Genomic DNA, 26,814 nt, shown 5'->3' with positions numbered 1-26,814 from the left:
CTGTAATGTATCTGCGTACGCGTATACACACACCCCAGAAATAGTAGAGCAGTAATACTTCAATAGCAGAGTGAAAAAAAAGCCCATCAACAAGAGCAAAGTGCGCTTTTCCAGGCTGGCTTAGAACTCCTGATGGTGTGCTTGCATTCTGAAATACATTTTGAAGTGAAGCAGGGATGTAACTGTTTTATTCATTTAAGAAATAAAAAAAATAACAAACAGAAAACTCATCTTTAAGAGATGCATACACCAGAGCTCAGAATTGGTCATGCAAAAAAATATTAAATAACACATTGTTTTGTAAACTATACCTCTGGCTAAGGGAAAAGACTGAAATTTGGGGGGGTTACACTTTCAATCACCTAGTATTGACCCAAGGTATTATATATAGACATATAGTTTTAAAGACATCAGAAATGCCTTCTTCCTATGAAATAGCTTAGAAAGCAGAGGTACATAACAAATACTACGTAAATGTGGTACAAACTGTTGATTACATGATAAACACTAATCCATAATAGCCACTTCAGGACAAGCAATCCTTTTTAAAAGGCTTGGATAAGGTACCTTCTATTAGAAACCAAATCATCCCACAGACTGCAGGTGCAAAAATCCCATTCTCACTAAATGCACTGTGTTTTACTACATGCATCTCAGAAGCATGTCCTTCAGTTTTCTTTTTTAGAGATTCATTCACAATTTAAACCAAACTTTGGCATTTTAGAAAGAACACACTGAAGTACACAGAAAAAAGAACCTGCTCTGTTTTCACCCTCGAATGGGAGGCTGGGGTCCTCAGCACCACTCCAGCTCAGACCCTTTTCAGCAGCAATAGCACTGCCATTAATGCAACAATAGTATCAGCTGACAGAGCAGGATAATAAACCAGTGTTCTGACCGTCACTATCCACTTAGGTTTTTCAATGCTAAACAAAAGCAAAATTTGCTTTATGGAAGGGATCTAAGTTAGTGGGGGCAGGGAAAGAACACCATAAAGCAGTTGAGAACTTTAAATTCCAATTTTAACCATTTTAAAATACCTCAGCTTCACTGTTTGTCAGGTATCAATGCACAAAGTATCCAATTCCAGCCCATCTCATGCCAGCAGCCCTGCCATGCACACCGCTGCCCTCCCAGCACATCTGCCCCTCTGGATGCACAGCTGGGAGTCTAGGAGCTGGTACTGCAGCTGCACCACTTGCAACTGCTTCCAGACACAACAGAAACCCCAAATCTTGCTCCATTCAGAAAGTATTGTTTCCCTAAGTATACTACACAAGTATACTTGCAGGGCAAGGCATAGCTTTTATTTCACAAATGCATCACAGCTGTAATACAGTCAGTGACCCACAGAGATTTACTGTGATCAAAGCTGTTTCAGCTGTTACTGCTGTTCTAAATTACCTCTTCATCACTCAATGTTAAAACAAACAAATCAGGTACTTCTACTGAATTGTGCAAGTATCAATTAATTATGTATACAGGTGTTTAGCATGTTCCTTTTTAATGCAGTAGTCATCAGTATTATAAAAGTGTATGTTAGACTAATTTTACTAGCCAAATAAAATTTACAAGTCACACAAGCCGCAGAATCAAGAACAAATTATACTTTAGAGTAGACATGAATACCCACTACTATTAAAAAACTGCATACATGACTACACACTGAGCTATACTGTAACACTGTAGTCTCTGAAAAGCTTGCTTTGGGGCAATTTATTTTCACGCAGATTACAAAAATAAAAATAACATCTGTGTTTTAAGAAAACTACTGTGCTTTTACTTTCATTATGTAATGCTGAAAGTAAACTAATTGCTCTCATTTCCTCTTTCTCACAGGTGAAACCATCACAATCCAGCATTCATTCCTGAAGAAAAGGCCATGACATTGATGACATAATTTCACACACATATACATCAGAACTAAACAACAAACTAAGGAGCAGAAAACTAAAGTTACTTTCTTTTTATTTCTGTGACCATCATGGAGCAACTGTGCAGTCACTAACTCCTTTATTTACACACCAGCTATATACTACTTCCTATTCAACTCTACATGCACAAATCCACCCAATGGTCAGAAAAATCATTAAATACATAAGCAAAGCTTTAGCAACAATCTCCTCTGTTTACTAGGAACTGTACTAAGAACATGTTTATATTCAAAGAGAGTCTTAGGTCCCTGTGTCTTTAATGCTATCGAGTACAGGTTTGCATCTCTTTCTGTATTCCACGGTACATCCAAGCATTATTGCCTCTTATTAAACAAACACACCAGCCTCCCAAACGTTACCTGCGTGGTCACAAGAACATTCTTGCTACCAAGAGATGAGAGGTCACAGTAGAGCAAGTCTGAGCTACTCAAGATGCTCACCACAGAACACAGTTAAACAGAAAACAATCTTTTTAAGACAGAAATTAGGTAGCATGCTCCCTAATATAGGGGCAGTTCCTCAAATCTACTTTTTATTCTACAAGACACCAGTCCTACAAGAGGGCTATTACATACAGATAATCAAACAGCACATTTCAGGACAACAATTCTCAAAATCAAGCTACAGCTCAGCAAAACCGCCAGATTTCACACATGAAGTCACTTCTTTAAAAAAGCCTACTTGTTTCAATAGTATCAACATATTCCTTCATGGCACATAACATGAGAAAATACCACAGAGCTACATTTAGTGCGCAAATCTTTACCTTTCCAAGTCAAATGACAAGTCAGACCACAGAAGTGGATATAACTATTTCTTTCAAAACCAGGCCATCCCTTGATAAAGTTAAGGCAATTCACTATTACAAGGGACTAAATTGCATACCTAAACTAAGACAAGACCTAGAACTTGGTAGTTAATTTCAGTTACAAAAACGAAAGCTGTTCTTCAAGTGAAGTTCAAGGATGACTGTCCAACATAGTTCTAAAGTGCAAAGGTAAAGTAAAAAAACCTCCAAGCCCAGTGAACTGAAATAAAACCAACCACCTGAAGCCAGACACCAACCAGAGCTGGTACTTGCAGAGTTTCACAAACTCCTCTGAAACAACTTAGACTTTCAACAACGTATCAGTGATACTGGTTCACAACAAGCTTTTGGGATAAAATTACAATATAATTGCAAAGAGCAAGTTACTTGGAGCCTATTTATAAAACTAAGCCCAAGAGAACCAGTTTCACTATAGGAGATAAATTATCACAATCAAGAGGAAACTCAGCTCTAGGTTTAAACCCTGATGATATCAAAAGGTTATTCTGTTTATTTAAGCTCACATAGGTAATTAAGTTCATGCTAGTTCTACTCCTAATAGCAACAAAAGGACTCATTTCAAGTAAAATCAGCCTCAGGTTAGATTGACACCAAAGACTGCAAATACCTTGAAATTTCATACAAAATCCTTCAGCCCAGAAGCACAAAGCCCTAGACATTTAACTTTCTACTCAAATCAGTACAATTACATGCCTCATATGTTGCATATCCAGAGCAAAGCAAAAATCAGCTTTTAAGATGCAGGCCCACAAAACATCAGCATTAAAGACTAAGTGCTTAGAAATCTCAAGTCAAAATAACTTTGTAAATCCATGCCCCATGTCATACATACTCTCACTCAAGTATATAAGGAATTCAAATCTTTATTTCATATCCATAAACGTTGCTATTCTATATTTCTATGCAGGAAGGCAGTTTTCCCCTAAAACATTATACTCTTTAATAAACAACAAACTTTAATTCTATTGTGTGAAAGGGCTACAAATATACAGTTGTTAATCAAGCAGACTACACAGATATTTTTGCTTTACAACTGGCACCTTTGTTACTAGTACACTTAGCTGGTTCATTTATCATGGCACTTTGCCCACATGGTTTAGATTATAACTTTTTTAAATATGGGCAACTGCAATTATTAAAAATAAAGACTGCATGCTGAGGCAGGTATTGCAAATCCACTCTTTTTTTTCCAGTCAATACTCATGGAACCCATCTTTGTTGACATGCAGATGTCATTGCATTCTACACCAGTCACCTAGTGGCATAAAATAACTTTCAAAAGTCTAGTACAATTGTTAGCAAACCAGTTTTACTCCTGCTGTAATGAAGCCTGCAGCAAGGGGGCTGCCATCCTGTCAGTAGATGGTGCTGCGAGAGATTCTTGGGGAACTTTAACGAAGGACAACAGTTCAGAGAGAAAAGTCTGTTAACCCAGTACTATAAAAACAAGTTTGCCTTTAATAGACAGGATCAATGTCGACCCTTTCCTGGAAGGAATGATACACAGACAAACCAATAAGAGGACTTAAAGCTAAGCAATCAGAAATTCTGAACATTTTATACGAATGAAGCACATGCTTAACACAAACTAGTTCTTCAAAACTACACAGTACACGTTGATGGAAAAGTCCTATAGAAAAAACTGACCAACCATGTCAGCACATCAAACTGCCTGGTACAAGACGGTGGATGCACACAAACTGCAGAAGTGAGAACAAGTATTTAAAAAACAGACCACATTCACGGATTAGTAATTCAAAAATTTCTGTCGAGTGTTTGAAAACCAATAAGTCCACTCGAGGGGTAGCAAAAAAGTCAGTTAGGACCTTTACTGGCAATAAAATATTTACTCTAAGTACACAGAGATTTTAAAGCAGAGGAACGCTTGCTTCAAACCTAGAAAAGGTTTAAAACCGTACGGAATGGATCCTAGGAAAAAAAAATTAGACATGTAAAGGTCAATGAACACAATGATTTATTTAAAAAATAAAAAACGTAAAAACGATTTTTTCTCCTCCTTTACAGAAGTGTTAATTTCAGTCATGGGATCCGAGTAGATTTTGTAGAAAAAACGTAGTAGCCAGGTATCAAGTCCTTACAACAAAGGAAATTCCCCCATAACCCTCCCCAGTGTTTACTCCAGATCAGCAAGACACTTCCCACCCCATACCCCCAAAAAACAAATTAAAACAAGACATTTTTCGTTGCTAGTATAAAAACGACCAAGGTCCAAGTAATAATAAAAAAATAGAGTCCATCAATGACTGTAACACAAAGTATGTGTGTGTGGGGCCCAGTCCATCTTCAGAGAGAAAGAAGTGGCACCGGCAGCAGAGGCGACCCCCGGGGGCATGTATAGGAGCTGCTCCCACAGCAGGGAGGCATTTAAAAGGAGCTGCCCTTCGGCGACTGAGGGAAGAAACCATTTAGAAGCTGCCCCGTAGCAAAGGGAGGGCTCTCCACGCCACCCCCAACAGGTATGGGAACTCCAGCTCAGAAAGAGCCGCCCCCGTAGCCTCCCCCACCATAGCCTCCTCTGTACGGTCCACTGTTACTGCGGCCCCCCCAGTTGCCGCCCCCTCCTCCACCTCCTCCGCCACTCTTCATGGGGCCGTAGGAGGACTGGTGCTGGCTGTAGCTGCCGAACCCGCCGTACCCGTTGCCGTAGTCGCCGCCTCCCCCTCCGCCTCCGTAGGAGCCGCTGCCATAGGAGCCGTAACCGCCGCCGCCTCCTCCACCGTAGCCGCCGTAGCTGTTGTAACCGCCGCCTCCTTTGGAAAGCCCGTTGTGATCCCGGTTACTGGATCCACCTCCGCCCCGACCCCTTCCGCCTCCTCTGCCTCCCCGGGAGGGCCGGGAGGAGCCGCCGCCTCCCCCGCCCGCCTGGATGTCCTCCTTGGGCACGGCCTTCTTGACTTCCACGCGGTGGCCCTGGATCGGGTGGAACTTGACCACGGCCGCCTTGTCGGCGGCGTCGTGGTTCTGGAAATAGACGAAGCCGAAGCCGCGTTTCTTCCCGCTCTGTTTGTCGGCGATGATCTCGGCCTTCTCCACGGGGCCGAACTGGCTGAAATGCTGCACCAGGTCCCCTTCGCCCACGTCCCCTTTGAGACCGCCCACGAAGAGCTTCTTCACCTTAGCGTGAGCCCCCGGTTTGGCCGAGTCCTCCCGGGACACGGCCCGCTTGAGCTCCACCGCGTTCCCGTCCACGGCGTGAGGGGAAGCGGCCATGGCGGCGTCCGCCTCCTCCACCGCCGAGTAGGTGACGAAGCCGAAGCAGCGGGAGCGCTTGGTCTGCGGGTTAAGCACAACCACGCAGTCGGTGAGGGTCCCGTAGGCCGCGAAGTGCTCCCGCAGCCCGGCCTCCGTGGTCTGCACGTTCAGGCCGCCGATGAACAGCTTGCATAGCTGCGAGTTCTCCATGCTGCCGCCGGTGCCGGGGCTGCGCCTGGGCCTGGCGCCGAGACTCCTCCTCCCGTTGGGGGGCAGCTCTGAAGGTTTTTCCCCCCCCTTCTCCGTCTTGCCGCTTCTTCCCCCTCACTCGCTGCGAACAGCGCGACCTCACGGCTGCGGCAGCCGCCGGCGATGGCTGCCTCGACCTGGCCCAACGCCTTCGCTTCGCCTCACCTGGCCAGCAGAAGAGACGGGGCGCCCCGGCTGCCGCCGCTCCCGCAGAGAGGAGTTGGGGGCGGGGGAAAACACAGGCACGCACAAAATGGCGGCTACGGCTGCTCCGCCGGCGACTGGTGCCCACACAAAGGGGACGCCGGGAGCCCCGCCCGCCCGGGGGCCACCGCGCACGCCCCCCGCTCATGCCGCCGCAACCAATGAGAAGGCGCCGCCGGGGCCGCCCGCGACTCACCTTTAGGGGCGGGGTTCCGGCCACGATCGACGAGTGCGTCGACTAATCAGAGGGCGCGACCTGCTCCGCGCGTCGGCAAAAGTCCCGGGGCTCGGCGGCGACAGACGCGGCAGGCAGCCAATAGGGTTGAGTTGTAGCGGCCCGTGATGTGGACACCTTCCGCGCGCGCCGAGAGAAGGGGCGGGACACGGCCCGGCGTGGGCTGCGCCAATGCGCCAAGCCCGCAGCCGTCAGCCAATGGGCTTCCTCCGGCCCGGCCGCGCGCTTTCTCCCCGGCGGCCCCGCCCCGCGGGCGGGTGCAGCGGGCGGAGGGTCCGCGGGCGGCTCGCGCGGGAGCGTTTGAACCGCGGACCGTTAGGCTGCCGCGCCGCGCGCCCCCCGCCCGCCATCCCCCTCAGCCATCCCCCTCAGCGGGGCCTCCGACCGCCCCGGGCCGTCCAGCCCCTGTCCGCTCCCACTTGGCCGTTCTCCCCTTCCCAACGTGCTCCCAACCACTTGGTCTGTTGTCTCCGGCAGCTTCTCTTTCGCTTTTCCCACTGCAGGTGGATTTTATGTTGAAAATTATCTAGGAGCCAAGAACGACTTTTGTGGTGAAATTGTCTTTCCTTGAAGGTGAAAAGCTCAGTTCACATTTCTCTAGGCATGTTAGCCTGCACCACACAGTGTCTGAAACTCATTTTAATTTTCTTAGTGTTCCTCATAGATAAGTTGTCTAATCTATTTCTAAAACCTCCAGTGAAAGCACGTTCACATCCTCTTCAGGTGGCTTCTTCCCTTGTTCATTATGTCCACAATGAGATAAGTTGCAGTTTAGACATTGAGACAATCTTTGAAAAATAACCACATGATCAAATATATTAAAGTGAGTGCAAATCCCAAGAACTCGCAAAGCGTTAAAGCATCTGTACATAGAGCACTCAGCCCGATCTTCCTCTCCGTTAATGTATGTGCTGTAACACCGTGGGCTCCACCCAGATTTCCTCTGTTGGCACCTCTCCCCATTTGCTCTGTTCCTTGTGTTCTGTTGCTTTGCTTTTTCAGGCACGAGATCCCAAAAAGCAAGTCTGTCTTGTCTCATCTATGATAATTCCACAGATGTTTTCCAAAATCTTCATCAAAGTCCCCTATGTAACACCTGCTTTATATCCCAGTTCTCGGCTTTCAAAAGCCTATCTCTGCTGTTTTGTTCTCTGTGCCACCCAGGAACATTTGCACCAAACCCCACAATTAGAAGTCACCTTATCCTCCGGAGTCAGAGATGGAAAATCCAGATTAGTGCACAGTAAACTGAAGGTTTTGGGGATTGGGTTAATTACAAGTGCCTGTTAGAGCACCTGGTTTCAAGCAAGATCTTATCCAGGATCCCCTCCTTAACACATCACTGGTCCCCTGCTCAGGGCGAAGAGCGTGAGTCTTCCCTCCAACACCAATCCTGGGAGCCTTTATAAAGGTGTGTACTGAATATTCCGCCCCTTCTAACCCGGTAGGTGCAGGTTTGTCTAAGGCACCGGATCAGAATTGTCTGAACTGATGAGTGCTGGCATTGCCGCTGTCCTGTGATCCTCCCTTCTCCCATGTGCCAGCCCCAATGCTGGTGCACACACACAGCGACGCACTTCAGAGAACCGAGACAACCAAAAATAACTTGAACATGAAAAAAGCTTAGTTTTACCTGCCTCAGCTTTCTGAAAGTTTTTGGTATGATCCCATGAGTGCTGGTGGGAGGGAGGAAGCAGAACTGCAACATTCCCCGATTTAGATCAATCGCTGTGAAAACGCACCCTTGGAGACGTGTGGACACAAGTGCGGAACATCGACTGTGCCGGGAGGTCTGTTAACTGGTGAAGTCCAGAGAGGCTGAACATGTCAGCACAAAGTAAATACCGATTCTTCCTTATTCCTCTTCAGATGGTGTCAACTCCAGAGGTGATCACTGCTAGTAAAATTCTGGCCTCATTTCTGTCAGCTGGGCAACTTTTCTTACTTTATTCTCAAAGACTTTGATTATCATTAACCAGCAGAATTACTATTTGCAACATAGTAACCTGTTTTTTCTTGAACTGTTTTGGGTTTTTTTTTCTGTTCTAGCCCAGTCCATAAAGAGTAACTATTACTATGACAGTAATATTATACATCTGTGTTTGACAACCACTTCCAGGGAAAGATGTCACATATTTACATCCATTTATCTGAATGCATGGACAGACACAACCATTTAATCTAGTTATAGAGAAAAGAATATGCCTATAATGTCACTGAAATATTTGTGGTTTTAAAATAAACAAGCTTATCCTACTCTATTAAAATAAAAAAGCTTCTTCCCAGAGGCCGTGTGCAAACTTCACACAATTACAGGAAATACAAAAATATGTTTTGCCTACCACTTATTGTAAAAACTCTGTGGCCCTTCCCAAGATAAATTTGTATCTCTTTCATGTAGAAAATAACCCATGAGAGTTTTATAGACCCTGACTAATTTACAGCAAAAAGGAAGAAAAATTAAGAGGAGCTAATTATGGTCTCAGTGGATAAAAAAGAAAACCAGAATGCTTGTTTACAGCTCAGGTTCTCCCCCTGAAAGTGAGGCAGACAAGTAGGCCAAGGAAGAGATCAAAGGAAGAAGTCACTTCTTTCAGCAGGAGATAAGAGTTTTTAAGATGCGAGCAAATCAGTAGGCAAAATCAGTCACTGACACAACTCAGTATAGCCCAACTGCTTCCCCTTCATTTGCACTTCTGACTGGTTGGTTAACGAAAGAAAAACACCTTTTCTAAAAAAAATAAAATATGTGTATATATATGCATATATACACACACCCATTTCTTGCAGATGGAAATGTCTCCTCTGATGCTACAGAATGGCCAAACTTCTCTTGACCTGGTGTCCTCCTGTCCATCATCTTTTCCCACCTGCCGTGTAAGTAACTTCATATAGTTCATGTGTTTGCTCAAAATCACATCCTCAGTGTTCAGTCCTCCCATTGAAAGGGCCAAATGCATTGCAAATGTACCTGTGCCCTGACACGTACCAACAGGCTCTGCAGATATAGGGGTTCGTCAACACCTAAACCTCAGTTTCTCCTGCGTATCCCACAGATTTTCATACCTCCCAGGTCATCTGAGCCACCGTGGAGACTCCGACCTCTCCAGTTCCCGTGGGATTAACACCTGGTGAGGCATCCGGTCACCAGGCCAGTGCATCAGGTCACTTGTTATACATATTCCTACAGATTATGTGCCTTTACATGCTCCCAAAATGTGCCTTTTCCCTCTGGCCATGTAAGCCACTGCAAATGTGAGACGCGCAGGTACCACAGCAGCATGAGCACAGAGCCACAGCACAAGCGTCACACTCTGCGTGTGAGACGTGACAAGTCTGCTAAAGCAGACAGCACTTCAACTGCTACAACACAGTTTTAAGCTGCTTTTAACTATAGAGATGTAAAAGCATAATATTGTCCTATGTAATTAAAATGCCAACAGCATTCGAAACAAATACACACTTTTCCCCTCCTGACAGGGCAGTCGCAGCATTGAATTGTTTCAATTCTGATAACAATCTAGAATAAAATTCATTGTATAAGCAGTTTAAGTGTCAAACACAGGTTAAAGCTCCAGCTGTTATCCTCACCTAGAGATAAAATGTGTTTCCCAAAACAGGGGCACTGGCCAAATAAAGAACTGTGTTAAGTGTCTTCATGGGATATTTTAGTTAGTGTTGGAATATTAAAAGGAAGGAAAAGCACTTTGTTTTCATGCATAAACCATTTATGTTATTCCAGTAGAAAGCATATTACCTACAGTCCACAGGAGGGCATCACTGCTTAAGAGATCGTAAAACAGAGGCACTGGAACAGTTCTTTCCAGCACTAAGCTTCCTGTGTCACTAAATACTCTTAGTACAAGCTGATACAAAATATATTATTAAGGAAGTCTTTATAGGACTTTTTGTCATTACAGAAACATACTTCTGTCATGCTGGTTAATGGGTCCAAACTTCTAAGACAGAAAAGGAATATTGAAATTTTGGAAAAGAGCATCAGGGGCGATAGAAGGACGTTAAGAATTCAAAAGTAGCTCTTAGAAGCTATAAATATTTTTATTATCTAAACTCTTATATAAACGCAAAATCATATCCTTTTAACCTCTTTAATCTAGTTTTTATCAGCTTTGACCTCTTCAATCTAGTTCATATCAGTGTGGTTGGCTTCCATAGCCAATAGGTGTTGATTCATTTCTTTAAAACAATTCGAGAGTATTGACTGGGTTTTTTAAATTAATTTAAGTATGTTTTGTTGGTGTAGTGCAATCTGCTAGATTTAGGTCTGGTTTTACATTTCAGCAGACAGAAAGCATTTTAAAACCTACAGGATTCCTTCACGTAGACTGCTTGCTGAATTAGTTCTGCATTGACGTTCTGCTCCTTGGAGACTATAATAACATCATCCTGCCTATAGACAGAGTTTATCCTGTTTTTTTCTAAATGTGCATATGTGGAAACGGTGGGGAATAGACAGGATTCAACCTTGCTTTCCCACATCACTCTGAGATCCACACACATTGGGGCAAGGACTTTTGATCTAATCATTTCGAAGAGATATTTTTAGACTTTTGGAAGACTCTTTCCTACCCAAATCAATGCCCCAGGGAGACAATAATTTTGCAGTTCATAGGAAAACATTTGTGATAAAACATGCAGCAGCACCACAAACTTCCCCATCCTGGCCCCTTGCTTCAGCTACAAGTGTGAAGAACTTAAAATAGATACGACTGTCCTTGAGAGAGCTCTTGCTTTATTGGCAAAAGATTTGTCTTTCACTCTGATCTGCTGTATGTACTTTAATCTGCATAAACGACAAATCTGTGATCTTACTTTTGAGACTATCATGAGTTAGCACTGGTTGGGAGAGGGTTTACATTGAAAAAGATTGATTAAAATGCACTGAGAGGAAACTAGAGAGGCTCTTAACTACCTAAAGTCTGAACGTGACACTCTTCAGGATAAACATTTCTACTCTGTGCCAATTCAGATGGGGAACAAAACACTACCCCTCTCTTTTATTTGCTTAATGCAAAATAAGATATTCTACAGATAAAAAGGTAACTATAGAATAATTCACCAGAATTATATCTTTGGTATCAAGAGTTCGTCTTACTGAACCAAATTTTCCTTAAGCCCTTTTTAAGGGGAGTGTGCTGAAAGAGAGAAACCCACCTTTGTGAAGGATGAAGAGGAAAATTAGAGAACTTAATTTGCATCCTTTTCTTTGGACTTACATTACCATTTTTCCTTAAATCTGACCCTCCCTCCTTGTCCCTCTGAAGCTCAATTTCTCTTTTTCTCTTTCATCTTTTCACTCTTCTGTCATAATTGATTATTTCCTTTCTTCTCTTTCCTAAAAGTTTATATAAGAGCTGGTCATAATTTGGAGTGATGGGATGAAAGTAAGACAGCAAAACAGAGTCTGGAAAGTCAAGGTGCTTGTCAAGGATCAAAGGATCTAGCAATGCTGCAACAGATGCGAGATGGTAGATCTTTCACTTTATCTTCATCCAAGACAGACCAGGATCATATATTTTGCCAAAGGAAGACCTGGAGCCAGCAGCAGTCTCAACCGTGCTCTGATCTTCTTCATCTATAAATTTTTCTTTATGTATTTTCCAGTTAAAATTAAAATCTGCTTGCTTTCTTCCCCTTACCTCTTCTTAAACCCCATCTATTTCTCGTTCCACAGAACCTCTGTGGGATGTTTTTTGTGGCACTTCTGCATGACTGACATTTAGCTTTGTTTGAAAACAGCAGGAGGAGTTATGCTACGAAGTTCAGTATGCACCTGCCTGACATTAGCTGCAAGACATCCACACTATCCAAGAAAGTTTAAAATGAGTTGGTATATAAAGGTGAAGCTTTCTAGACACAAAATAGCAATCTAGAATTCATATTTTTAATTCAGAAAATCAAAACTGCTATTACAGCTTGAAATATGCAGGAAAATTGAAACAGACCAAGATTAATAGGAAAAACCTTTTGATTATTTAAGTACTTCTTAATTAACAATTAGGACAGTGAAGAATGTCATGGCACGAGAACAGTGGGGTTTGGTGCTCATAGCATTGTTATAAAAAGACTGTAGGGGAAAAAAAGAAAAAGAGAGAGATACAAATGATCATATTCCCCCCAAATCTGTGAGCTACTGAAATAATTCGTTCTTTGACAGAGATCACTCTTGGAAAACATCAGCTGGAAACATTCTAGAAAGCTACAAAGGATTAGATCAGGGTTTAGAAAGTGGAAACTATTATAAAATATGAATTAATGCAGTTAGATGCCTATTGCACTTACTTACATATCTCTTTTTCTGTAAGAAAAGTAACTTGGCTGACCCAAAAAATAACAATGCAAATCTTCCCGCCAGAGAGCATATCAACCTCCATCTCAATTGTAAGCCAGCTGAATAAGGTCCAGAAATCAGCCAAAAGTTCATGGCACGATATAATTCAAAAAATGAGTTTGCTATTATAAGTATATCATTTTAAGTTAAAACAGATTTTAAAACAGTTGACTTTTCATTCTAGGCATGACCTAACTGAGAGGTATGGACCAGAATGAAGCATCAAGGATATTACAAAGCCATCCTTTAGAGCTATGGAATGTAAAAGGAATGAAACCTAAACTCCAGGTACTGAACCTGAGTGATTTTTGTAATAATTTTTTCCAATTAGGAAAAAAAATCTGAATCATGGAGCAGTGCTCCAGCTTCCACATGTACATCAATCATTCTTTATCTGCATGATATTTGGAGAAAAATGTACAGTGCATATGTAGCTGCTGTTCAGATGTTGCAGGTTTGGTCAAATTATAACCTATTTGGTTAAGATGCCTTATTAGGGTGTTGTTCTCTCCACGAACCAGAAAAATATGAAGGGACTGTGGTTTTCCTCCATCATAGCATATTATCTTACTTTCCTGACATTAACCGGCACATCTGACACTAGCATAAGAGATTTCCAACTATTCTTGCTTATTTTGCTGTGCCTCTTTGAAGTGCTATAAGAATAACACTAGTTAGAAAGAAATATTCCAGACCCCCCAGAGATGTTACAGGTGACTGAACCAGCTCATAGCCAAACTGCTACTGAAAAACTCTTTCACCTAGGAAGCTGAGAAATTGTATGTATACATCTCTACTAAATCTTGCTTTCTGAAGAAGAAGGCTCCACCACGTAGGAACAACGACTGCTGCAGAACATGGGAGAAGCAACTAAGCAAAAGGACAAGCTTAGGGTGGTCAGCCACCAGCAAAAAAGTCCTGCTGGGCATGTAAATGTCAAAGCAAAGGGTGAGCTTTCCCTCAACTGACTTACATGCTAGAGAATTTTTCACCGTTAGGCTGTTGCCAACACAACAGATGTTATTACAAACTGGACATGGACCCTGTTCAGCTCTGAGCTGGCGAGTTCAGGTGACAGTGCCCCAAGCTCCGTGCTTGTAATGGTTAATTACTGCCTGGTTTAAAACCAGTTTGGAAACATTTACACACACTGAGGTCATGCCTCCAGCTGCTATATAACCAGATGCTTGGAGAAGATGTTCCTTCAATTTGAATCTCATACCTGGCAAGCTTTTAGGATCAGGCTTTTTTTGGAATGATTGTGATGAGGTGATAATCAGGATAATGACTGGCATTCAGTATAGTGAGAATCAGCACACATTGTTTTGAGGTTTCCAGTTGATTTGCTTGTTTTGCAAGCTGAGGCAGAAATTCCTAATAAAACTCTTTAAAAATCACATCCAGAATCCTACCATTTCCTATTCTATAAAGCCATTTTTGAACTGCTGAAATCGCATAAAAGCAGAGCTACTAAATTTACACCTGCCATGGGCAAGCCAATTGCAGTCTTATCTGCAGTATATTTTAAGTTTTTGTTATCAGGTTGCATACAAAGTTTGCTTCTCACTACAGTTGCAGTCCAGCCTTCCAGCTAGTTATCAATGTCTACCGATAAAGGCTATTTTCCCATCAATAAATATTGAGCAATTTAGAAACAACATGATCATTAATATAAAATACATAAAATTCTGCTATCCATTAACCTTCTTTGCAAACAGACACTACAGTATTTGACTGAAAACAATACACCATGATCCCTTCATGCACAGCTGTACATTCCACGTAGTGTACACACCTGTGACGTCAGACACAAACGGACCAAGAGCAGCCACACTTCACAAGCTTCCGATGTCGGATGTGATCTAATTCACACCAGCTTACAACAAAATTAAATCTACGGAAGGCAGCAGATTGATGTGACTGTAAAACCAAGGGGACCACACAGTAAACACTTCAGGTTTTCCACCGATGGAGGACTTGTATACAGCGCGATATTAGAAACAGAGGCCAATGTAAATAAGCAACCTGACCTTTGTTTGTAATTTATAAATAGAACCAGAACATATTTTAATTTTACTGACTTCCTTTATAAACAGATAATGCATTTTTATGGCTTGTTCTGATGTATAACTAGCGCATTTAATTTTTAGATCTTAATTTACTTCCTGGGTTACACTACAACCAGAAGCAGAAATTCTAAAATACTTTGGAAAAGCTTTGCTTTTATAGTATTTTTGGCATAATCAAAGACAAGAAATGCTTTAGAAAAGTATATTCACATTACTCACTTGTAGCATTTTGATTAACATTTCAGAATTCATAGGCCACACCTAGAATAAAAAAACAATGGGCTAAACTAAAGTGAAGGAAATTTTAGGGGGGGTGTTAAAGAAGTCTTCCTAGCAGTAAATTAGGCACTTGACTGCCTAATCTAGGATTACCACAGATGTTTAAAAAACAGTTAGATGAATCCATCATGAATAGATAAAAATATACTAGAAGCAGTGGGTTTGTCTGGCTGATCTCAGTCTCCCTCCACCCCTATTTTCTACAAACACAATAGCATAACAACTAAGAATAGTTTCAGATAATTAGTTCTAACTTGCACTCCAGGTACAGCATCAGTCTTGCTCATCCCAAAAATCCTACTGCTTTTCAAAATCATTCCCTCCAAAAAAAACAGATACAGTCAGACAGATTCCAGCGCTCTCTCAGATGTTTTGTCTGCCAGTTTCTACTTCTCTAAGTTTGCAAGAATTCTCATCTAGTTATCCTGAGTTCATCCCCACACAAACACGTTCTCACTCTGAACCAATTTCTATTGCCTCTGCTCTTTCTGGTACTGGAGAGCCACAGAATGGTTCAGTGTAAGAGACTGGGATACTGGGCGTTAAACAGATCCAGGTATAAATCCAAGAGTTTGAAAAGCTGTTTTTCAACATGTGCTAGTGTAATGCACCACGCTTTGCTTTTCAGGAGGATATTTGTAGCTCTGGAGTAAAAGCTAAAATAACAATTTAAAGTGAAAATGTTATGATCTTAATAGGATGTGCATGCTCTTTCTCAGCAACTTACTGTATTTTGTTATCTCCCTCAGTCAAAAAAAAAAAAAAAAGAAAAGAAAGAAAAAAAGGCAATAAGCCATATGCAGTTGTTTATGTATGAAATCCAACACAGAGAAAACATTTGCACTACAGAACAGATAAGATAATTGGAAATGAAAATGCAAGATAAGGTGTTTGACAGGGTGGAGGGAAGCCACACAGCTGGGGAAAAACCATCCCCATGACTACTGGTCTTTTCTCCTCCCTGCTCATTGCTGTTCGCCTCTCCTTGGATTCCAGAGCTTGGTTTATTCCTCAGCAGCCTTTCTACAGCCTGGTGAATTCAGTCACCGTTGGAAATTGTGGAACTGTGGTTTGTTTCAGAAAAAGAAAGGAGAGTTTAAGTATCACTTTAGAAGGAGATGGCTTCGCTTTGCATTCTTTTATACACAAAGGAGATGTGTTTGCTGGCTTTGTAATTCACTCAAAAAGGAAAAAGAAAAATTGTTCAAGGCGGCGTGGATATGACTTGAATTTTTCATCAGGTAAGAAGTCAGAAAATCTAAAAGATTGTGCCAAAAGTTTCCAAGGATTGTTATATTCTGTACGTCTCATATTTAAAATTGAATTAAAAGTTTCCTCCAGATTTTATCCATGCAATCAATACTTTGGAATTTATGAAACAGACAGTATTTGCAACCAAAATATTTACCGGTCACTTTGAAGGGATGGGACTATGCATCTAAGATAGGTAAGAAAATACTTCAGAAAAAAAGCCTTTTAAAACCTCGTTTTACTTTAGAACATGCTTTTAAATTTCTTTTGCTTATGTATGATTCAATAATGTTTCTGCATCTAGAGGAATGAAAAAACTAGGTTAAGTGGGTTATCATTTCTCACAATGTTAAACTCTTACTATGATAAAGAATCTTTTTCAAAATGCATGGATGAGAAAGTGAAGTAATTACTTCTCTTGTTAAACACTTCAGTTCTAACATCAGCTCTAGCTGCAGTTCAAGGATACTGACTGCTAATATTTATTAGCTTAAAAAATGCCATTATGTATTACAATATAGTTCAACATGCTGTAGTAAGTACTAGTGTGACATAGTTTTCTCATTATATGAATACTCCAGATGTTTAAACAAGACAGGTGTAATTGTTTTATTGCCAGGGAAATGTTTAAATTGCCTTGCAGAATGACACATACTAATGACTACACTTTTTGACTCACAGTACAAACCAAACAGTGAAAAGAAATTAATCTTTTTCCTGAAAGAAGGACAGGGTCGATGATCAATGTGCCTAAAGCTAATGTAGTGAGTGAACTCATCAGAAGGTCAGTACAGAGACTTTTCCTTCACAGTGGGAAGTGCCAAAGGAGCTCTACAACGCACACTGAATTCTTGGGAGAGGGCATTCAGCATTCTCTATCAAACTGTGTTGCGCAGCCGTGGATAAATAACTGAGCATAGCAAATAGTGCATAAAATATGACAAACCTGGCTCAGCCCCATGTCCTTTGAGTCCCCACAGCTACTCCCGCTAACATCAAAAGCGGGGAAGAGCAGAGCTTGTCTTTGAAGGCATCCTGCTTCCAAGCCAGATCCCCTGCCAGCTCCTGATCTTTTCTCCAAGGGCAGGGCTCAGATCTGTACAAGCTGGGTGAATACCACAGATAGGGCAAAGAGAAAGATCAGCCAGACTTCAGACCCTTACACATCTAAAGTGGCAGTAAAGGTCATCAGAGCAACATTTACCACCACTTGCTCTCTTGTCCTTCTAGCACACGCATCCTTCTGAGTGATAAATCCAGCCAGGCAATTGGCACTGCTCCAGGGAAAAGTAGTTTACAGTGCTTTCCAGGAAATACGTTGCCTGAAGGTGCTGTTGCCCAGCCACATCATTGGTTTATGCTGACTGTGCCAGCTATAGAATCCCCTCCATTTCTCGTGGACTCCTTAGAAGCAGAGTTTTTGCAGGGTGCATAGCTCTTGTTCCTGCTCTCCAGGAGTAGGGACACCTGCGAGGGACTGCAAAGTCTCTCTGAATCACCAGACCTCAATAGCTTTGGCAGCGTGATTGTGTGAGGTTCTATGCCGTTCCCTCAGTCAGGCTGTGCCCAAGCCTGCTAGGTTATTTAGGGAGACTAAAGGTCTTATGTTGGCTCCTTACCACAAATTAAGGCATACTTGGAACATCAGTCACGTAAATCTCCAGCCACTTCTCATTCCAACATGACTACACTAGTTGAAAAGTATATTTTAATCAGAATGAGAGTGGTAATAGATCCATTTGTTTGGGTGCTTCAAGTTAACAAATGTCATGAGAAGTATCAGGATAAAGCAGTCCAGGATATACCTCTAGCTGGAATATTCTTTGAGTGCTTGGGGGCAAACAGTCACAGAATTATAGTTCCCAGTTTAACCTTGAATTTGACACTTAATCTCTTGCAAGCAACCAAACATTTTTTATTCCTTAGTGATTAAATAACAGCGATCATTTATCTAAAAAGGTTGACAAATCTACACATAAAGAGATTATTTCCAGTAACAATAAAACATACTTCTTTTTGTGTATCCTCTCTAACTTTCCACCCTTTCTTGACCCTCCTCTCTCCACAGGCTCGCAACACCATGGTATTTACTACTGGTGGTGAAGAATGAGCACCTTCCAGCTAGTATTCCAATAATTCCTATGTCAGAAAGGAAATAAGGTGAGTTAGAGTTGCGTTTTGAAAAGTGTGTGTATGGAACATACTTATCCATCTTTAATTTTAAACGTAACTCCTTACAGCCTTGTTTTTTCCTTTCCCAGGTTGGAAAAAACCACTTTCTGGCCAGAAATCTGGTGAGCCTTTGATTTAAGATTCACTTTTTAAACTCAGTGATAAATTCAAACCCATCAAGATTTTCTGCAGAACCTGTATCTTCCCATTAATATTAGTCTCATAACAACAGAGTTGTACTACTATCAGATTTTTACTTGACAACTGTTTAAGTTAGAACTGAAAGAAAAATCAATTCTGTGTCTCTCGAGTATCTGTTATATTTAACTACAGAACATTTTGGGGCTACCATTTGTCAAACTAGTACAACAGTGAATAGTGTATAGGGAGATGATATAACCTTTGACAAGTACAGATATTGGAATAATTGTGTGTATAACTAAGATGTGATCTTTGTTTGGTTTACATTTTTCTCAGATTAGATTGAGGAAAAAGGATGTGCTACCTGTGACACATAAGCAGAACAGGAAACTTCCTTGAAGATGTCATTCATGGAGGGGTTGAATATCACGTAAACTGAAGCACACATCATTTTGATTAAGCCAGAGGGATTTGGTGTATTAGCTCACACTGTTTTGTAGTTCTAGGGAAAAACAGAAGTGTGATGTCTAAGCTAGCAGTGTGATGGCAGGGCCCAATTATTCATTGTTCTGGTAACAAAAAACAAACAAAAAACATCCACAAAACAAACAAAAAATATTATTCTTGTTGGAATTCCTTAACTTTGCTAAATCTTTGGCTGAAACAGATCTTAAAATATTTTATTTTGAAAAGCAACATTTATCTGCAGTTGGTAAAGGAGAATTTGTATGAAAATGTTCATACAATTTTAATCAAAGTTATCACTGCTATTTCTTATACATCACGGTCAGTTACAGTTCTGTAACACTGTCAGTGCAGAACCTCAGAAGAGTAGCACCAACCTCAATTCATGTATATACAAACCCACTAATAACCACTGGCTTTTCCTTTAAGGATTTCTCAGTGCTATAATTAATTATATTAGACTTGCTCAAAACTTCAAGGAACCAATGACAAACACAGACCTATAGTAATCATTGCCTCCGTACAAAGTACCTTCTAAATAATACCAGTTTTTGTCCTATAGGCTGCGAGATGCTTCATGATGGATAAAGCCATTCAGCATCCCAGTGAGATTCTGCCTAACCAAACTCTCTCTAACAGTAGCTATTCTCAGTTTTTGAACTTTGATACCTGCCAACCTTCCTTCCTTGCAGAATTCTTGCTTATTACAGCCTACACATTAGTTACAATAGTAGGGCTTTTCGGAAACCTTTGTCTGATTATTATAATAAAGAGACAGAAAGAAGCTCAAAATGTTACCAACATTTTGATTGCCAACCTCTCTTTATCAGATATCTTGATCTGCATTATGTGTATTCCTGTCACAGTTGCATATACCTTAATGGACTACTGGATATTTGGGGAAGCTATGTGTAAAATAAGTTCTTTCGTACAAAGTATATCTGTCACAGTCTCCATTTTCTCACTTGTACTGATTGCTATCGAGAGGTATCAGTTAATTGTGAACCCACGTGGCTGGAAGCCTAATATTTCTCATGCTTACTGGGGAATTCTTTTCATCTGGGGGTTTTCCCTCATAATATCCATTCCTTTTTTAATATTTCACCAGTTAACGGATGAACCATTCAAACATCTAGCTTTCCATAGCGATTTCTACAAGAACAAGGTTGCTTGCATCGAAGCTTGGCCGTCAGTTACAGAACGACTGGTTTTTACCACTAGTCTGCTGTTTTTCCAGTACTGCTTCCCACTGGCATTTATTTTTATCTGCTATCTCAGGATATTTGTATGTCTTCGAAGGAGACATGGTAAAATAGACAGGATGAGAGAGAATGAGAACAGACTGAGTGAAAACAAAAGGATTAATATGATGTTGATATCAATTGTTGCGACTTTTGCAGCTTGCTGGTTGCCCCTCAACATATTCAATGTGGTTTTTGACTGGAACTATGAGGCACTAATGAGCTGTAATCATAATTTAACATTTACAATATGCCACCTTGTGGCCATGATCTCCACGTGTATCAATCCCATCTTTTATGGATTTCTCAACAAGAATTTTCAGAAGGATTTGATAGTATTAGTTCACCAATGCAGATGCTCAGCATCACAAGAGGAATATGAAAATATTGCTCTTTCAAATCTGCAAACTGATGCATCTAAGGGATCTCTGAAATTAAATAATCCCCCTATGGATATCTAAAATAATCCCATAGCAGTTTCCATAATTTTGTATTTTGTTGCAGATTACCTCTTTCTGTAGGTCTTGATCACGTTACCACTGAGTTTAGAGGAAACCTGTGCCATTTAGTTCAGCAAAACCAGGATTATTCTCCCATAGATATACCTTAACATGTTCTTTATGATGGTATTAATGCTAATAAATCACTTTCAAGAGTCCCAAAGGTCAATAATAACGAATTACAAAACAGTATTAGCTTCTTTTTTAATCCACAATTTCCAAATCACTGGCATACTACCTTAGCACCAATAAAAATATTTCCATATTAGCCACTGATGTGGTTGTCCTTCCTAAGTACCTGGCTTCATGCAAGTAAACCATGAATACGATGGTATTCCTAACTTCATCAGCCTTTTCACAGACTGTTTTCTGTCCTTTTAATTTCAAATCCTACCCTGTTCCCATCTCTGGTTAATCTACACAACAGGTAGTTCACACTGTAAGAAAAGCTCCATAAGGTATCCTGAGCCTCCACCATCTTCAGTTCAGCCCCAGCATGCGGTTTGCTTTGGTTTAGTATCAGTTCAGCCTAGAAATTGTATTTTAACAAGGGAAAAGGCTAGAGTTGGAATTTTTTTCTTAATGAGCACTAATACAGGCCCCATTTGATGTACTGCAAATCCCACTCTGATGCTGTTCAAGATTGAACATGTATTTAGCATTTCTCCTAAAAGCATTGTATTCTACTCCAAACCACCTGTATAGATCACTGCTTTCTCTGTTACCACCGTTACTCGTACTGAAAACAGACCTTTCAGAACCTCCATTATCAAACACACTGTGAATTCAAAGTACATTTTGGTTTAGCTGCTTAGCCAGATTATAGGTTTCTCTTCTAGTAGAAAATTACTTTTGTGTGTTAATTTCAAAAACATGTTTCTCCACATTTTTGCACTAGCAAGAAGCCACACTTAAGGCAGATGTGGTAATTTCTGTTGGACTATGTTTGAAAACAGCTTTTGTAACACAGTGGATAGAAGTCCAAAGGTATAATACTGAACAGAACTTTCCTCAGACTAAAACACATTGAAAAGCACCATCCAGATTCTTCATCCATACTACAATACCAACATAAATAATCAGTTAAAATTGGGCTGTTTAAATACGATACTTAGAACAGTTTAGTTCAACAACCCACCACCTTAGAAGTAAACTTGACTTCTTTTGTTCAAGTTTAATATAATTAACTACCTGTATTGCTAAAGCTCCCCTCACTTTTATTTTTGAGTTCCAAAAACTAGCCTTGTTCTGACACTTGTATATAAAATTCGTTGTGATTTAGCCTCTAGCTTTAGCAATTTACCGATGTCTCACTTAAGCACAAAGAATTAATATTCTGATTACACTCAGCTCCTTGATGATTCAGCTATAATGAAACTTACCTTAAGGCCATAAAATTCTCTTGGATAAAGACCATCATTTTCTGCAATCATACTGTTCTTAAAGAATTCAGTCAGGTCACAGTTCTCGTTTGCTACAGCATTAGTGCAAACTGCCTGCACCACTCTCCTCATCAGAGGAGCTCTGTGAGAGGAGCCTCACAAGCTCTTGCAGATACGCTGGGCTGTTAAGTGCTTCCTGATTCACACCGAGCAAAAAGACTCGTGGAAGTCTATTAGGGTCTGATCCCATTGAAGTCATGAGGGTAGCGCTACTCGCAAGAGCAAGGATGGCAGAATTAGTGACACGGTAATCAAGTACGGATTAGTTTTGGCATGAATTAGTATATTTATTTTCCTAATTAGATCAAATATAATGCATGTAGAGTGCATAAATAACCACAACTTAAACACCTGCCTCATGCATCACAGAAGGAAAAACAGGAGACTGCTAAATACCTAGTAAAGGTTAATGATCAGACAGCTGAGTATTAATTATTGCCATTAACTCCCACCCTCAGTTACTGGGCTCCCTTTATTGCTGACACACACCATCTGCTTGACCAGAGCAACAGGTAGAAAGTGGTAACTTATAGTCAATGATACTGCTGATGTATGGTGCATGGTCAGAGTACCACATTACATTCACAATATACTCTAACTTATTAATATTAGACACAATAGTTCAGGTTACTCTCAGTTCTCATCATGGTACATATCTCAGGTGGTATTTAGTGTTTGAATCAGGCCCAGCTGAGATTTCCATATGTGAATTTGGCCTAAGTAGCTCCCATACCAGTATTCCCATCCCATGGGCATGCCCAAGTGTGCTTAGTTTTACAGCAGAGGTGGTTTTAGTATCAGGCCCCAAGTGGTTTAAATACAGCCACAAAATGAACACTAATCCAAATGATGTGGTCAGTGGGCCAGCAGAAACTCTTCTGACCTTATGAGAAGGCCAGGGATGCTGATGGGTGGTCTCCTTTTACTCTCTCTCTACCAGTGCTTGGGCAGTGCACTTCTGTGGTACTAAACAGCTAAGAGAAAGAAAATGTCGCTATTGTTTTTTGTCATATCAATTGCACCAATTGTCTACTCCTGACATCCTGATCAGAGTTGAGCAATCAATTTTTCCAGTCTGAGTCTTGGCATAAGAGGGTTCTTTGTTACCAGGTGGAAGCTCTCTGAGCAGTGAGAATGCTTCAGAATCTAATATGAATAATAATAATAATAATACTTGTACCTTGATTTCTTCTTGTCATTTCTTCCCTACACTTTCATTTGACTCAAGTGCTGACATTCCATTTCTGTCCTGAGAATTCAGTTATCAAGCACCTCTTAATGCTGCACTTTTAGAAATCACTGCTAACTGAACAGAATATCATCACTGTCTTGAAGGCATCACCCTTCACACTGCATGTTCTCTCATTACATCCGCTAGTTTTATACACAGTCTGATATCTAATTTCCAGACAAGTCAAGAGGAGTGAACGGACTTCGATAGGAATAGGAACAGGCAATAGAAAAGCGTTATGGACTCCAGCATGGCGTGTGATGGTGACGTATGTAGCTGCGACATGCAATGTTTAAAGATTGCTCAAGTCATAATATTAAACTGACACACGTTGCCCTGTGTTAGGTAATGTTGAAAACATTCTTTTCCCTTAGTTTATTGGTATAGCAAGTAGACAAAATTATAACAGCCTTGCTTGCCGGACTGTTCTTACTTCCTGCAGGCTGATGGAGGACTGTGAGCTTTCTCGGGGGAGCAGAAACATGAAATAAATTATGGAAAGCTAGGGGAGGAACCTGAACACCAAAATGCTACCCAAATGTACAAAACAGTCTTAGTAGTGATGTCTTTTTTAAAAAACTACATCAGACCTTTGTTCAAGTGGTTCGGTCATGTAGACCAGACCAATATATTTATAAACATCCTTGTAAATGAATATGTTATTGCATGTGTTTGTATTTTATGGTTGATTGCTTTAACTGTAAGAACGTCTAACTAGAGTTAGGTACTTGGAGAATGGCATTCATTGTAAAAATTATTCCACTCAGAGAGCTCAATTGATTATTGACTGTAATTATGTATGTGGACAAAAGCAGTGCCATACCCGTGTGTCACTTAAATACTTTAATTCCTTCTGTGTAATGACAAATAAATATTACCCTGTATAAAACTGCTACATTGCTCAGTGGGTAAATTTTACTGCCTATAAACTCAATAGGACAGTTCTCGTGCAAACAGTTCTGGAAAGTGGTTTAGCATTTCACATGTTCGCTTATTAGCTAAACAGAGATGAGTGAAAAATCAGATATTTGCTGTTTCCAGAAGAGAAAATAACTTAAAAACAGGTAGAGAACCTACTTGGTGCTGGCACGGTTTTTGGTGGAGAAGGAGAGAGTCGTAAGACAGGGAAGTTTCAAGGGCAGAACAACCTTTTGGTATGGTACTCTGTGGCTTGTACCCAAACATAATCAATGTGTTTGGAATACTGTTTTCTTAGACATTTTGCAGATACATTGAATAATCTGTGCAATTTCTCAGAGTGGAAGTTTCCCTTCAGCAGCTCAGGAAATTTTTATCTGCAGCACAAATACTGAAAAAGCTCCTAGTACTGCATTGCAGCCCACTTGGTACATATTGGTTTATGGCTGGACTCCATGATTTAAAGGGTCTTTCCAACATAAATGATTCTATATTAATTTCCAAAGTAGCATCTACTACTGTGCTTTAATTCTTCTATATCTGAAGTAGGAGAAAAATACTTCTGATTTTTCTTGTTTAAGCTGAAATGTTCATACCACATTTGCCTGCATTATCAATATTTTATCACATATGATAAAAAAATCTTGGAATTTAATAATGACACATACTGGAATAGATTCCACCCTTGAAAATGAGACACTTTTTTACCCAGCCCTGATCCACTACAAGTGACACATAATCCCCAGGTTCTATTTCTTGCATTATAGTTTGTAAAATTACATCACAGCTACATCGATTGCAACGCAGGAGTATTTCACCTTGACAAAACTGTAATGAACATTACACTAAACTGTAATGCAATAGGTAAAATTCTGAAAAACACCAGAGCTGACTTTCAGGGAAATAAATTTGCATCTAAGAAGTGTCTGAATCTTACCCAGATTCTAGAAAGAAATAGAAATTTTGACGAGGAAGGTAACTAAATACTTATAGAAATGTGGCCATAGAAGGCAATTAAAATATGTTATTTTATATCGTCATTCTTCTTTAGCAAGCTCCACTCCACGTCTCTTGAAGAACATCTTGATTTTAGCCTACTTTCCTATAGAAACCAAGTTCATACCATTATTCTTCTGTGCTTTTGACTCCAGTAACATTTGAGCTATTGGCCAATCTTAACCAAATTTGAAAGAATAAATGTCTCACAGATTATTACACTCCTATCCATCTTTGAAAGAACAGTAGCTGACCAGAAGACAGAAACACAAACCGTCACCCCCATGGAAAGGTCACACGTGCAGCAGCACCTGCTCAGTTCTGCAGTACCTGGTCAGTAGAGGAACAGCTTCAGCCCAGCAAAAGCACCTGCTGCCCATTGCCCAGGAAGGGTATCAGAGCTGCAGAGGGATGACACACAGGTTTTGCCTCTGCTTTTGGGATGATTTGAATTTAAAAAAACAACCAAAAGAGAAGGCGCATGCAAGTTGCCATGCTATGTCCCCATTACTCTGTTCTAAATGCATCAAAACCTTTGCATGTGTGTAGCCATGAATGGCATTTTAAAACATTTATGATACTTTTTCCAGGTTGAAAACAAAGTTAAAACAAAATAAAAAGAGGCTGACAAAATATCACCATCGATAGAGAGGTGTTTCAATCAAAATGTTACCTTGGGACTCACAAATTATCATGGTCTAACTATGGAAAGTCCTCTAAGCCCTGCACCTCCTTTCCCAACTTTGTCCTCCTGTTTCTCGTGCACAGATCGTGTGGGGCAGGGGTTGTTTTATAGGATGCACACAGTGGCCAACACAATACAGGCATCTTCGCACTTGCAGCTCTGGATGTTATCTAATGGAAATAGAATAGGATTTATCTTTCAGGAGAAAAATCACCCTTCCCAGACTTGCCTTTTTAAAATTTCCACCCAACTTCCCATTTCCCCTGGGCCAATCACAGTAGATGGGTGATGAACCAAGCTATTAGATATGTATGAAGTTTGTTTCATCATACAAATATTTTTCCTCCTTATTGTTTTGAACAGTACTCTGCAAGGAGAGCAGATCTATAGCAAATCTTTGAGTAACCT

The 26,814-nt window shown here is 40.7% G+C and overlaps 2 protein-coding genes and 2 long non-coding RNA genes across 6 annotated transcripts in view; 2 read left to right on the top strand and 2 right to left on the bottom strand.

Moving 5' to 3' along the window:
- Positions 1 to 6,512, bottom strand: part of KLHL3 (kelch like family member 3) — a 58,486-nt gene extending 51,974 nt beyond the window's left edge. The window contains 1 exon segment of the mRNA XM_065029936.1: positions 5,420 to 6,512. Within this exon segment, the coding sequence (XP_064886008.1) occupies positions 5,420 to 6,186 (767 nt within the window). The 5' untranslated portion in view covers positions 6,187 to 6,512.
- A 97-nt stretch (positions 6,513 to 6,609) lies between these two features.
- On the top strand, positions 6,610 to 13,299 carry LOC135575410 (uncharacterized). The gene is made up of 3 exons (XR_010466131.1): positions 6,610 to 7,237; positions 9,455 to 9,541; positions 13,201 to 13,299. It is a non-coding gene; the product is annotated as an uncharacterized LOC135575410 (long non-coding RNA).
- A 2,754-nt stretch (positions 13,300 to 16,053) lies between these two features.
- On the top strand, positions 16,054 to 24,699 carry LOC102089176 (neuropeptide Y receptor type 6). Of its 2 annotated transcripts, none has more exons than XM_005503454.4 (4): positions 16,054 to 16,605; positions 18,684 to 18,775; positions 18,877 to 18,909; positions 19,956 to 24,699. In XM_005503454.4, the coding sequence occupies exon 4, from the start codon at positions 19,971 to 19,973 to the stop codon at positions 21,093 to 21,095; it is 1,125 nt and encodes a 374-aa protein (XP_005503511.2). In that variant the 5' UTR covers positions 16,054 to 16,605; positions 18,684 to 18,775; positions 18,877 to 18,909; positions 19,956 to 19,970; the 3' UTR covers positions 21,096 to 24,699. The 2 variants fall into 2 exon arrangements, with proteins under 2 accessions (XP_005503511.2, XP_064886006.1); XM_065029934.1 differs by having other exon boundaries at positions 19,265 to 24,699.
- Positions 24,399 to 26,814, bottom strand: part of LOC110359503 (uncharacterized) — a 39,766-nt gene continuing 37,350 nt past the window's right edge. For both annotated transcript variants that reach the window (XR_010466125.1, XR_010466126.1), the window contains exon 6: positions 24,399 to 26,576. This is a non-coding gene — a long non-coding RNA (uncharacterized LOC110359503). The remainder of the gene's footprint in view (positions 26,577 to 26,814) is intronic.

The sequence above is a fragment of the Columba livia genome, chromosome 14 (assembly GCF_036013475.1).
Source record: "Columba livia isolate bColLiv1 breed racing homer chromosome 14, bColLiv1.pat.W.v2, whole genome shotgun sequence".
NCBI classification, from domain to species: Eukaryota; Metazoa; Chordata; class Aves; order Columbiformes; family Columbidae; genus Columba; species Columba livia.
This window is presented reverse-complemented; position numbering and strand designations above follow the sequence as displayed.